Source organism: Fringilla coelebs, assembly GCF_963513975.1.
Source record: "Fringilla coelebs genome assembly, chromosome: 3".
NCBI classification, from domain to species: domain Eukaryota; kingdom Metazoa; phylum Chordata; class Aves; order Passeriformes; family Fringillidae; genus Fringilla; species Fringilla coelebs.
Window position 1 is genome coordinate 109,916,509 of NC_140030.1, and position 13,584 is coordinate 109,930,092.

At 39.9% G+C, this 13,584-nt stretch overlaps 1 protein-coding gene across 2 annotated transcripts in view; it reads right to left on the bottom strand.

The window, feature by feature from the left end:
- PSME4 (proteasome activator subunit 4) overlaps nucleotides 1-13,584 on the bottom strand; it is a 44,142-nt gene that overhangs the window by 15,953 nt on the left and 14,605 nt on the right. For both annotated transcript variants that reach the window (XM_084203694.1, XM_084203693.1), the window contains 21 exons: nucleotides 13,251-13,325; nucleotides 13,011-13,133; nucleotides 12,509-12,601; nucleotides 11,313-11,578; nucleotides 9,637-9,823; nucleotides 8,892-8,981; nucleotides 7,878-7,942; nucleotides 7,625-7,775; nucleotides 6,391-6,489; nucleotides 5,965-6,034; nucleotides 5,480-5,547; nucleotides 4,746-4,961; nucleotides 3,460-3,617; nucleotides 2,758-2,853; nucleotides 2,107-2,162; nucleotides 1,495-1,551; nucleotides 1,251-1,306; nucleotides 1,070-1,168; nucleotides 931-993; nucleotides 682-777; nucleotides 195-326 (listed from right to left, as the gene is read on the bottom strand). In XM_084203694.1, coding sequence (XP_084059820.1) covers nucleotides 195-326; nucleotides 682-777; nucleotides 931-993; nucleotides 1,070-1,168; nucleotides 1,251-1,306; nucleotides 1,495-1,551; nucleotides 2,107-2,162; nucleotides 2,758-2,853; nucleotides 3,460-3,617; nucleotides 4,746-4,961; nucleotides 5,480-5,547; nucleotides 5,965-6,034; nucleotides 6,391-6,489; nucleotides 7,625-7,775; nucleotides 7,878-7,942; nucleotides 8,892-8,981; nucleotides 9,637-9,823; nucleotides 11,313-11,578; nucleotides 12,509-12,601; nucleotides 13,011-13,133; nucleotides 13,251-13,325 — 2,316 coding nt within the window. The remainder of the gene's footprint in view (nucleotides 1-194; nucleotides 327-681; nucleotides 778-930; nucleotides 994-1,069; nucleotides 1,169-1,250; nucleotides 1,307-1,494; nucleotides 1,552-2,106; nucleotides 2,163-2,757; nucleotides 2,854-3,459; nucleotides 3,618-4,745; nucleotides 4,962-5,479; nucleotides 5,548-5,964; nucleotides 6,035-6,390; nucleotides 6,490-7,624; nucleotides 7,776-7,877; nucleotides 7,943-8,891; nucleotides 8,982-9,636; nucleotides 9,824-11,312; nucleotides 11,579-12,508; nucleotides 12,602-13,010; nucleotides 13,134-13,250; nucleotides 13,326-13,584) is intronic.

The following is a 13,584-nucleotide window of genomic DNA, read 5'->3' on the forward strand; positions in this document are numbered from 1 at the left end:
ACAGGGAGCATATTTAAACACAGTATTTCTCCTGAAAATAGATCCAATACAAATAATTCCTTCCACCAGTCATGCCTATTAGCCATGAAAATATCAGTCATGCTGATAAACAAGCAAATCCCATTTTCCCCATTAAAAATTCTCATCTAAACACTTTGAAAAGACAGCCACAAAACAAGTTAATGAGGCAGTACTTTAAATTGCTTCTGAGTGACATCTTGCCGGTCGGGACGCAGGAATTCCAGAACTAAGGGAATGATATCTCTGCAACAGAAATTGTAGGTTCCCAGAGCTGTGAAGAATGCTTGCTGAGCTTTACTTCTGACCTGAAACAAAAAAAATTACTAGATAAAAATAACATCCTCCTCCATTTCAGTTATTTATGCATAAAGTTTTTATCGCGTATTTGTGCACAGAAACAAAATTACCTGTGAAAGGTTGTAAACACCCCGCCCTGTTTAGAAAATCCTACTTCTTGTTTCTGGCATTTACATGAGAACAGCTACCAAGTTACAGAAGATTCTCTATGTTGCCAGAAACGAGGTGTTTTTAAGCACATTTGAAAAGCAAACAGCCAGAACAACAGATTTAGGATGCAGAAGCACTTGAAGAGACCAACAAAATACTCCGTAAATTGAAAAGGGGCTCAGTTTACTCAGTTTAAAAGGGGCTGCTCCTCACCTGCCCATAAGAACTCGTGGACAAACACAGAAGGTCCCTGATCATCTCCTGGTGGGAAGTTTTGTATTCGCAGCCTTCCATCGTCAGAGTTCTCAGCTGAATTCATGGGAAGCACAAAGAAAGGACAGATTGTTTTTCCATTTCACACATATAAAACACCAGTGCAGGAATATTGTTATGATGACATTTAGCTAACTATGCAAAGCAGCTTTTCAAGCAAATTAGTGGGGATTGAAGGGGAAGAATCACCTCATGCTGCAGCATAACCCTGTCGATCAGCAAGGCTCTGATGTGTTGTTTCTTTCCTTGAAGCTGTAAAAAAAGGGTTAGATTTCAATATCAGATCTTCAAATCAGGAATCAAAGCTTCACAAAGCCAAGTCACTGACCCTGTTCTCCATTGATTTTTTCACTAGGTTGAAGCTTTTCCATCGTGAATCAAACTCATGCTTGTGAGACCCTTGGAACTGCAAAACATCACTTATAATCTGTGGAAAGAAAGAGAGGATAAGAGTGATTGTTTTGTAAAACAAGTCATGTGGCCTTAAGTTTTACAAATGTAAAGCATACCTTTATTATTAGAAACAATGACTTGGTATCATCTTCTGAATTATCAAGAATGTAACCTACAATTGAGAGAAATTAAATGTATAATCAGACAGGAAAAGAGCTTTAAAAATTAGTAATGATTTTGTTTCTGCAAAGCTTAACTTTCAGAATTACAGGCAAAGTAAACAAATACAATTTCCTCATCTATAAAATCATACTAAAGTATGACAGAGTTGGTTTTAGTTACAGGAGTGGTCAAACTTACGCAGCAATTTCCTTGTAACCCTTGCAATTCTTTCCCTGTAATTCTCCCTGGATAGATCTAAAAGAAAACAAAACATTTTCTGTTAATCATACAGCAGCATAAAAAGCAATTGATTGTGGAAAGCCAGAGCAGACTATTCAGAACTAGCATTATGAGCTATTATAAAAATAACCATTTGTTACATCTAAGGACATGGCTCTCATCAGTTTATCACCTCAGCTGCTTGGGTTTTATAGGTACACAACCTTCCTTATCTGCCTTGACAGTCAGTTTTATTTCTGAAGTTCAGGCAGTTCATTTAGCCTCTGGGACTTCAGGAACATGCAGAGCTCCCCCCCCCAGCCAGATCTGTATCTCGTGTATCACTGCTGAAAATGAAACTGTCTGTACACAGAGCTCTGGTGTTGGTCATAAAAAGCCATTTCTATGAAGAGAAGAATCAAAATTATGGTTCCCAAAAGAACCCATTCTTTTTACAAAAAAAAAAGCCAAAAAACAACCCAACCCAAAAGCAAAACAAAAAACCCCCAAAAAACCCCCAAACCCAAACCAAAACAAAAAAAAACCCCACCAACACTTAAAGCCTACCTGAACAGACAGGGATCTACTCACCATATTCAACACCAGTGTACAGCTTTGTCTCTTCCAAAGACACCAGACTTGGGACCCTGCATGAAAATGAATTAAGTATAACTACACATTACACAAATAATGAGGCATGTGCATTTCACTGGCATTTAATTCATTGTAACAAGTTAAATTTCATGGCTGTAGCACACTGACTTCTGGATTTAGTAATAGCATGTCTTAGTTCTCACTTTTATACATTAACCATTTCACGGTTAATTTAATGGATTAATTTAATTAAACTAACCATTTAATGGTCTGACTCTTTGGGTCAGACTTTGTCAGAGGCAGGGACACCTTGAAACCAGAATTTTGATTTCCCAGTTAACAGAACCTCATCAGTTCTATTAACAGGCAGGAATTTGGTCTCTGCCAAACCTGTGAACACACTCACTGAAGCACACATGGCTCCCTGCTGTAGGGAGGGACAGGACAGGTGGAGTCCTTTCCTGACAAATGAATTTTCTGTATCTTGGGTATCTTGGTATTTACTAGGAGTGTTCCCCAAAAGCAAGCTTCTAACAGCAGTTGTGTGACAGCAGCAGTAAGAAAGCACTAAAAGGAGTTCCAGCATGTTCCAGCATGAAGGAACATAATCACTGAGAATGTTTGGGATACAAAATAAATGTTACTTACAGATGAGCCACCTTTTCTCCTTTGAGGGGAGGCAGAATGTTCCCAGAGCCAATCAGGCAGTTGTGCACAATGGCAAGACATTGCTGCACATCATCTCTTAAACAAAGAGGAAAACCTGGTTACTTATCTGTTAATTGCTTGAAAATACAGAAATGACAAACCACATATTTTTTGTGAAGTTTTATGGAAAGTTTTTCTTTAGTTGCATCAGTTCTAAACACAGGAGGAAATGCTACAGAAATCAAGCTGGGCTTTTTGGAGACAACCTAATTTGTTTACAAAGCCCAATATTTAACTTCATTTTCTAGAAAATATGAGAGATTTAATATTTCAAAACTGTGAAGGTAAGATAAACTGATTTGAAAACTGCTTTGAAGAATTTTATTTAAAGCTCAGCTGAATCCTATGAAATAACTCCTTACCCCAAGGCCAAGACAATTCCTTCAGTCCCTGGGGAGGACGAGGGAATACTTTAGGAGTGAATATTTTATAGTTGAAGATAAATTAAAATGCAAAATGTGAACAACTTCTTTCCTGTGTTACTTGAAAATCTTGATGCTATCTCAGCTGAAGTAGGAACTTTGGAAATCTTAAAATAACATCAAAGTGCAACATTATAGTATTTTCCTCTCAGTTTTTGTACTGCCTGTGTGACTGGCAAGAACTATCAGGAATGGAAACATGCACCTTTCTCCATCCTACCTGGACATTTCCAGCTCTCCAAGTGCATAGAGTTCCAGCCTGGTGAGCTCAGGCTGCAGGAATGTATCCAGCAAATAAAAAGCAAAGCTTATTTCCTCAGATGAAGGAACGTGCCACTGGATGTCCAAGTTCCACAGGTCACCTGGCTTACCCCAGTCCTGCAGCAAATAAAGATGCTGCTTATTAATCAAGCTAATTGAATTGTGTTTTTTTAAAAAATAGCATTTCCTATTATTAAAAAAAACCCAAACACGTGGGAACTGATTACTGCTATAAAGTAAAGTAGTTACCCTGACAAGTCTAGGAAAAACACCACCACCATAAAATCAAACAGAAATCCCAATCCTATGTATATCTACACATACCTAGAAAATAACACATATCTGAAAGCACTAAAGGAGAAGGACTGCACTGGTGTAATTGAAATATAACTTAGTTATTCCTTTGACTGGATATAAATTCAGACACATTCTTAAGTACAACTCAGTCTTTTTATATTCCCATAGAGAATAGCAAAGTCATTGTGAATTTTTTCAGTGAAGGAATTTAAAATAATGGTGGGGTTGTCAGTTTTTTTGGGGCTTGTTGATTTGTTTGTTTTGTTGGGGGCTTTTGGTGCTGGGCATTTAGGATATTTTGCTTGTTTTTAAATGATTAACTAGCCCAAATGGATGTCCCCATCAGTTACAAAACTGGACAAGCTTTCAGTAACAAGAGATTATCTGCAAATGGGAATTACGTAAAAACACTTTTCAGCAAAATGCAGTTGTATACTGAAACAAGCCAGTTGAAAATTGCTGCCTCTACACTGGAATATTGATAAATTGACCTCAAAGTCTTAACAGCAGAGCAGCACATGACTTCTGACAGTTTCAGTAACTTTCAATATTGCCACTTTGCTTTCATTTTATCTCAAGCTCATGGTAGAATCATTATTTGTCATTCTGCTGACCTGTAAAACACCACATCTCCTTGCTGTGTATTAACTTACTGTAATCATGCAGTCATGGTAAAAAACACACATCACAAACCCCTAGTAAGTCATATAAACTATTCAAAACTATAAAACTACTCAAACAACAGTCAGTATTCATTTTTTGCTACCAATACACTTTAAATCAATTGTCATTTGCTCTCTATTTCAAAGCCCAAAGCATCACTTCCCATTGCTGCTACCATCATCCAGAAATCTCTAAATAAAACCATAGAGCGTACGACCGCTTTTAAAATAAAACAAACCAACAAAAAGTCAAATCCTCTAATCCTAAATAAATGAAAATCCTTGCCTTGATAGGAAAGTATTCAGAAAGAGGCTTGTCAAAGCCACCTGGCACACTGCAGTACTCTGTGGGGTAGATAAGTGTAGCAGAACGAAGAAGATGGTGCAGTAGGTTACAAGACAGAATGTAACCCTGCTTACAGGTTAAGTGTAGGGTGCGTTGCAGTATCTTCCCAAACTGCTCCCTGTACAGTAGCAGCTTCTTGCCATCCACTCGAGTGATCTGGGGGCACAGAGAGACATTGCAAACATCAGTCTGCTCCTGCAGGGCTGGACAGGGTCACACTGCTCAGCCCAGCTGGGCCAGGCTCCATTCTCCAGCTCCCACTGAACTGATGCTGTCCCAGCTGCTGGAAAAGTTTCAGTAATGCCATTGGCGTGACCCCATCCTGAATTTTCTAGCAATAGTTCTGTATTTTCTTAAATTAACTTTAAAATATTTCTATTTACCAAAAAGCTTCTTATGTTTCTCCCTGCATTGATCCCTGTTCTTTCACTCCCCTTCAATAATTGCTTTAATTTCATCCCACATGCAACACTGTGTTCATCTGCTTCAAACAACAGCACGTTTGAAACAACAACATGTTTCATTCAAAGTAAAGTAAAAACCAGAAGCTCTCCAGTGCCATTCACACAACATTTCTATTGTTTTAATAGAAGTTTATATTTTTCTCCTTTCAGGGGCAGGATTAAGCAGGATGCAGTGACACACAACCACAGGAAGAACATTTTTGGGAATACCTCTGATAAAAGCTGAAGATTCCAGAGCAGCTCCTTATCTAGTTCTTCATCATGTAACACATCATCATCTAGAGGAACAAGGGATAAGCACTGCTGTCACCACACTGCAGCCGAGTTTTCCAAACAAGCTGCATCAGAATCCAGATGCCTCCATCCCAAAACCTGACTCCCAACCCTCCAACTCACACTGCACCCATGTCCAGCTGGAGGAAGTCACCTTAGCTGATATACCATCCTGAAATTGAGGAATGTCTGCAGACATTTCAAACTGCCACATTTTTAAGGAATTGTGGTCTTGCAGCCAGACAGATTTTGGCCTTGAAATTAAACAATTGTCATTTTGGGTTTTTAGAGAGAACAATAGATTTGTCCATTGCTGAAATGAACTTGTGGAGAACATCCAGAAGTTTTAGATATTGTTTTCATGCTTAACCAAAAATCAACCCAAAAGCAAGCCAGTAACACTGGAAATGTTAGAAACTTACTGCCTGTGAGGTGAGTTATGACATTGCAGCAATGTGGTACAAAAAGCTTCAAGGACTCCTCGGGGCGGCACTGCAAACAGCATCACAAAAAGTCCATTTTAAAACAAAATATCTGAGGCAACTCAGCACACAAACTGATAAACATCTAAGGCTAGATTGCATCCCAACTCCAATTCAACCTACAGTCAGCCTGACTGCATGATTCTCAGTCAATAAAACCTAAATTTAACATAAATGCAAGATAAATACTGTGTGAATCAACCTCCTGAAATATTGCTATATGCAACAAGCGAATTTTAAAAGACATAATATTAAGAGCCACCTGTATTGACATGAAAAAATACAGATATTACACAGAAAAAAATCAGCAACATTAGCTATTTTCTTTTTTAAAGAGGGAGTGAAGTTAAGAGGATTTTCTCTCACTTTGACTGCAGCTCGGCACATATCGGCAACCATTCGGCCAGCAACTCTTGTCTCAAATATATTTGAAACAGCAAAGTTAAAAACCTTCTCCAAGGCAACCTAAAAATGAGGACAAAAAGATGGAGGTTGCTTTTCAAAAAAAAAAAAAAAAAGGCAAAACAAATTAGGTATCCCAAAATGTTTTGATGTTACAAAGAAGGCACCATCTCTACACAACCCTGTATTTTTTTAAACCAAAACCCCACAATTCACATGGAAAAAAATCAGAATAGAGAGCCAGAGAAAGCAGCTCTGTGAAAAGCCTGAAATGTTCTCTTTGGGAAGAGAGGAGGTGGATAACTCTTGATGACTAATATAAGTTTAGGGTAATTCTGAAAAACTACACAGAAAATGTTTTCCAGGAATAAGTCACAGGCTGATGACAGGAAAACTTATTTCACATGTCACAGTGAAGGAAAGCCAAGACATCCCTCAGTTAACAAATAAATAGGGAATTAAATAGTGACTATTTAAGTAGCTTTAAAGCAGATTATTTCCATCCAACACCTTGCAAGGCAAGCTCAACTATATACAATGTAGGTCCCATGGATACTTTAATAATGGACAAACAGGAAAATACAAATTAAATACTTAATGACCATGAAGAATTAAAGACTTGCATTTACCAAAAGATTCCAAACAAAAATTGTACCCAAATGCCAATGTTCAAAATGTACAAAACCTGGCATCTCCAAGTATATATTTATTTAAACAGAAATATGGGAAAGAAGGGAAAAGAAGCTGTCCATGTAATAGCCTGGATTCTCCACCCTCTCCCTCTGAGTTATTTTAATCCAGGTAATTTTTCTGATCCCATTAACCACACAGCTCCTTGAACAGCCTCTTTGGCCCAGCTGAGAAGTGGCAGGGAAGGGGAGAGAAAAGGAAAGCAAGGGCTTGGGTGGGTCAGCATTATCAAGCCAGGAAAATCCACAACCTAAACTGTTACAGGGATAAAACAAACTGTTGGGATGATTTCTTCTTGTGTTTATCACCAGTTTGCAGGAGAGCTCTGTAGGGATGCAGATAAAATCATGAACCAAACTGACAGAAATTCAAGCTGCCCCCTCAGCCCTTCCCTTGGTTAAATGTGGAAGTTCACATTCACAAAGGAAAGAAGAATTTGAATGCACGAGTTCTTGCCAACCCAGAATGAAGTTTCCTAAAAGAGATGAAAAGCCCATGTTCTACATACCTTAAAGATATCCTTTGAACACTGGGTAAGGATTGTACTGAAAGTAGAAGAGAGACCCAGTTCCACCAGACTCTCCAAATGAGTCATTTTCTCTGTTTCAGTCTCCTCTCTGGTTTGTTCTAATGTGCTGCTCTCTATAAGTCCAAAACATCTACACAAATAAACCCAGTAAGTGCAGGGTTAGTAAGTGAAACTGGAAAGTTTTATAAAGAGTTCTTCAAGCAAAGCTTTCCCCTATCCTTAGCTCACTCACCTATCCATAAACTGCAGCACAAAATCCTCAAATTCAGCAGATGCAGAGCACAATTCTCTCTCCACCTAGTTTTCCAATACAAAGGAAACACACGAGGTTGGCTTTCATTAAGGAAACAAAGTTTATTTCCTATATTAACTGCTTCCAATGTCCAAGTGAGAACATCCTCCACTGCATTTCCCACCACACAGACTCAAGTGCTCCATGAAACAGTTACTGCAGGTTGCTGACACTGTCCTGTCCCAATTTCCTGGCCTGGATGTGTATCCAAATAACCTCCCTGGTGAAATCAGGTCTGCCTCCATGGATACAACCTTTGGCCTCACCACTGATCCTCCTTTGCAGCAGGAGGTCACTGAGTGCCAGGGTGCTGCCAGACCTGCTCTCCTGGCAGAGATTTACATTAAATATTCACTGAACAAACTCCTCTTCATTTTTGAGTGCTGCAGCTCTGGAGCAATGAAATTCACCTTTTAATTTGGACAACCTGCAGCTCTCTGAGCTACAAAGTGTCCCAGCAGCAAACAGGTGTGGTGATAAGGGGGATAAGACTCTAATGCAGTTACTATCTCCTGACTGGAAGAGATTAACAAACATCCTGAGAGAGAGCAATAGAATCTCAATCAGGGAAGGGAAACAGGACTTTAAAGAAGAATAGGGGTTTATTTAGGAAGAAAACAGCCCTGAAAAATGAAGGAAAAAAACCTTTAATGCACTATTTAAATAACTACAGATTCCAACATCCTCCTCAAGGCAGGGAACCCTCCAGGTTAAATGACACTACACAGGGACATGAGCAATTTAATTTTGACATAAAAATATTAAACTGCCTGAATTTAACATTCTCTACAACAAGCTGTGACTAAGAACCATTGCTAAAGCCTATTTGCACACTGGTATCAGCTCCACTGATAGAAATAAACAGGATTCATATCTTTGCATACATTTTGCATACAAAAATTACATTAAAGACTAAGCTACAGCTTTGTTTTTATACCAATCCAGCACTCTTACCTCTGAAAGATCATCTCTTTCTTGCAATACAGATGAACAATCTACTAAAGGCACCAGAGTAGAAAATGTTGCAATGAACTGGAATGTAATCTGTTGAGAAGTACAAGCAGCTCTTTAATGAGTGTTACTGTATCTACAATCTACAGTTAAGGTATAGGATCATTCTTTAGGATCTAAAGAAAATTATACTAAAAAACCAAATAAATCCAGGATTCAATTCTTCCACCCTAAAACTTCAACAGCTATTTCAAATTTCATATATAAAACTTAACAGGCAACACTGTAAAAAAAGTCTCAATTTTTTAAGGAACATAGCCATTATTCTGTGCTGAACTTGAAAGGTACAAAACCCCAATATTTACATTGTTTTAAGTCAATTACTAGAAATTTATGAAAACATGGACTTTTATAACTTAATAGAATGAAAACCTACTGATAAAGGGCTTCCTTCTGATCTTAAAAGAGTAGGAATATTTGCTAGGAGCTGTGGAGCAGCTATTTAATCCTGTTGTTCAGAACAGCTCAAAAAGTCAGTACAATGCTTATCACAACCACTTTGCACTGTTACATGAGCCAAAGAGGCTCATAATATTAAATTTTTAGGAATAAAATTGTGCAGGAAAAAAAAAAGGCTGATAAATTCTGCACAGGAGGGTTACCTGCTTTCAGAGAAATATAAAATATTTCTATGTAAAATATTAGTTGGCTGGTTATCTTCTAAAAAAGGCAGTACTTGTACACTCACCATGCACTTGCTGAAGTCATTTGGGTCCACCCCAGGCAAGGCTCTCATCAGCAGAGGTAGCATGTGTGTGGGACCCTCAGGGAACCACTTCCCCCCGGACACCAGGCTCCGAGCCACTCCAATGACACAGCTCAGGGTGGCTGTGAGCTGATGAGGCTCTGTCAGGGTCTCAAGTGCAGGATATGTTCTGTAAAACACAAGAAGGATATGTTCTGTAAAACAGGAGGCAGGCAGATTGGCAACAGTAATGTTTCAAAAACCTTCAAAGAAAATAGAAGTGCACTGCACATGGCATTTTCTGTATTAAATACAAAAATAATTTCATGTTTCCAAAATTGTTTTCTTATTTTCTGTAAGATTTTATTTTGTTTTGTTACAATGCTCCTTCCATTGGATCAGTGCTATCCACCACTGGTTCAGGATTAAAGACCATCTGAGCAGCTGCAGCACAGGAATTAAGAAGTGCATCCAAAGCTACCACGATTTCCCTGTTAGGACTTAGCAGCAATGCCAGCTCAAAGGTTCTTGTGACAAAAATGAAAACGTGCCTTGGCTGCCTCTAAACAGAGAGGGGACCTCTTGCTTCATGTTACAATATAGTCTAGACCTCTTCATCAAAACCTGGGAAGTTACTGTGATTTTTAATATTTTTTTTCCAACATTTAAAACTTTTAAAGCAAACTGCATAACAACACTTCCTGCTGCTACCAACAGCCTCCAGTTCAGGCAGGAGTCACAGTGCTCTGCCCTACGTCACCCAGAGCACAGCTCACCCAAATCATCTGGAACTGCAGCCAAGGCAAACATTCCAGGGATAGTCTGAACTACAGAGAAGAAGTTGAGTCTGCTTTCAAAACAGAACGGGCAGCCCTACCCAGCACTGCTGCTTTGCTTGCAACTGCTGGGCTTGGGATGTTTTGCAGAAGAGTGGATTTATCAAGTTTTTACAAACAGCTGAGTCAGGGAGCTGTGGGACACAGGAAGGGCTCTTCAATCAAACTCATTCCTCTGCTGTTTTGTTAAAGTACAAAAGGCTGCACAGGGAACACAGACGGGGGGTAGGAGGAAAGCTTTCAGTAGAGCAGGAAGGAGCACCATTTTTCTTTAAGAATTTCAGGCCTCAAGGCATTAGAAATAGTACAAACCAAGTCACCAGGCACATGGTCTGGCAATTACAAAGTCATCAATGCCAGTGATTTTAAAGCTGTAACAAGCTCTGAACCAAACAGAAATATAAAATATATCCTTATTGCTACACAACCATCCCGTGAATCTGGAACCAACCAGGTGGCTTATGAATAAAGGATGCAAAGTTGCTTTTTCAAGGGATCCACCCACTATGTGATACAAAATGCTCCCAAAAATGCAAGCCACCTGAGGACTGCCAACCCTAAAGCACAGGAGCTGTCAACAGCTCCCAGAACTACGCCACTTGCCAGGTGTTTAAAAAAAACCCAACCAAACAAACAACCAAACAAATCAAATTAATTAAAAACTTCAGCTCTCCCTTGCTCCCATTCTGACTGAGGTGATTGCTCAGGAGGGTTTATCAGCAGCTTCTCTCACTGCAGGCATTCATTCACAGCAAGGAATTCATTTATTATTTACTATGACTGCTTTTCCTATTTACTTCTTGGGAAGGGCACACGGATGTTGCCACGCTCCTGCAAACTTACTTCTCAAGTACAGGTGGAATTACTAATTCAGGACGCATCAGTGCGAGGTTCTGCAGGGCTTGGGCAGCCTCCAGGCTTCCAGTTTTGCTGAACATTGCCAGGAGAACAGGCTGGATGATGCACTGCACGAAGTCTGTCACATCCTGGTCCGTGAGTTTGTGGCTCTCGGGGACAGGAGTTAACCAGGTCACCTTCTTGTAGCGCTCGCGGTGCAGCCTCCTCACCACCCCGCTGGGCAACCTCTGCAGCAGCTTCATCAGCTTGTTCTGGGAGCAGAGCAGAAATGCTGGTCAGTGGCTTGGCAGCAGCACAACCTGAGCTGCTCAGGGCATGACAAAAAATGAGTCAGGCAAGGTTTTGGAATTACACAAGCACAGTAAGGGAACGCTCAGAGGGGCTCTGAAATATGATGCTCACAATTTGTCACTAAACTTCCCAGAATATCAGAAATTGTGCTGCCAGCACTGTGCCTTATGATCTAAAAAGTAATGAAAATCACATACACAGTCAAGAATCAAGATTATTTACGTAATTAGGGCATCTTTGGGAGCATTCTCTGCACGTTCACATGTAAGCAAATACCCTGCTCAAGAACAAGCCAGCTCCCCTGGCACTACTGTGACCAGCCTTGCTGGTTTAATCTCTATTTTCCAACAGCTATCACAGGGAGATTCTTACATTCTTTAACAGAAGATTCCACTAGTTACACCATCAAAAAATTATGTTTCAAACTAGACAATGCATTAAAAATCCTTTTTGTTTTGTTTAATAGAATCACAGAATGGTTTGGGTTGGAAGGGACCTCAAAGCTCACCCAGTTCCAACCCCCTGCCACGGGCAGGGACACCTTCCACCAGATCAAGTTGCCCCAAGGCCCATCCCAGATTTTCATAACTTGAAGGCAGTGGCTCAGTAAGAAAAAATCAACATCACACAGGTAATACTGATGGTGTGTGAGCCTCATTTCAAGTGCCAAAAAATTATTTTTCCTGGCTATATCCAAATCAGATGTCTTGTTTTGGACCTCAGCACTGACATGAGAATAGGAGTATGGTTTGAATGACAGTGCAGCCGTGGATCCCGATAATCCAAGGCTCCAAGCACCACACATCAACAGCCAATCTGGAGCACACAGGGCTGACAGGTTGAAATCCCAGCCAAAGTTCTCATCTGGACACCCAAACCCCTCGACTCACCAGCCAGCGCCCGTTATTTGAGGGATGGTAGAAAGAGGCAATGCTATTGAACAAGCCAGACAAGTGCTTCTGCACCAGCTTACTTGGTCCACCCTGAAACAAATAAACCACAATTTTATCACACAGACCAAGATAAAACAAACAGGTAACAGCAGCACGAGGCACAGGAGTGTTCTCCCCACAGCAAGACTTCAAAGCAGCAAATCACATCCCACCCTCAGCTCAGCACTAAGAGCAAATTCTCTCCATCCCATCTGCTGAGGTTCACACTGAAACAGGTGCCTGTTCCCTTCCCAAATGCCACAGGAAGCAGCTGTGACACAAACCTTTCCAGCCCCATTCCACCCCGACAGTGGAACAATGGAGACTCGACAATATAATTTGGGAAGAAAAGCCCAAAACCACACTTCTGCAGTGAGCTCAGCAGAACAAATATTCATCTTAAATATGTATTTAAGTATTTGCATTCATTTTTGTTTCATTTTATGAAGCAGTTACTCACCATCATGGCTGTGATCCACATGACTGCATGTCCTACATCATAAGCATTTGTTAAGAATCTTGGAACAACAACCTGATTGCTTCCCACTGGCAGATTTAAACTCCTTAAAATCCTAGTAAAAATCTGACAGGAAGAAAACCACACATTGGCATAAATTAATTTTCTAATCTAAAGGTGTTTTAAAAAACCAAACCCACCAACCAAGATCAGTAAGGCATATCATGAAAAGAGCACTGTTACCTTTGGTACATATGGATCCCAGTCTATGTACCCAATGTTGTCAGTGGCCAAGCGAGCAAAAAGATTGACTAGATGCTGAAAATAACCAGAAAAAGGGGAATATTCATTAGAATATATTGAAAATAAAAGATGCAAAGCCCTCCAGATACTTCACATATACAAGATAAAAGCTAGCCATGGCACTAAAAGCACTTGGGAAGGGAGATTTCCCTCCATCAGAACCACCAAGACGTGTTTCACTGGCCTAAAATAGCATTTATACAGAGACATGAAGAAAATTCCACCAACTCATCCATCTAGCTTTTCCCAATATTTAGCTGTTTAGGACAATTAG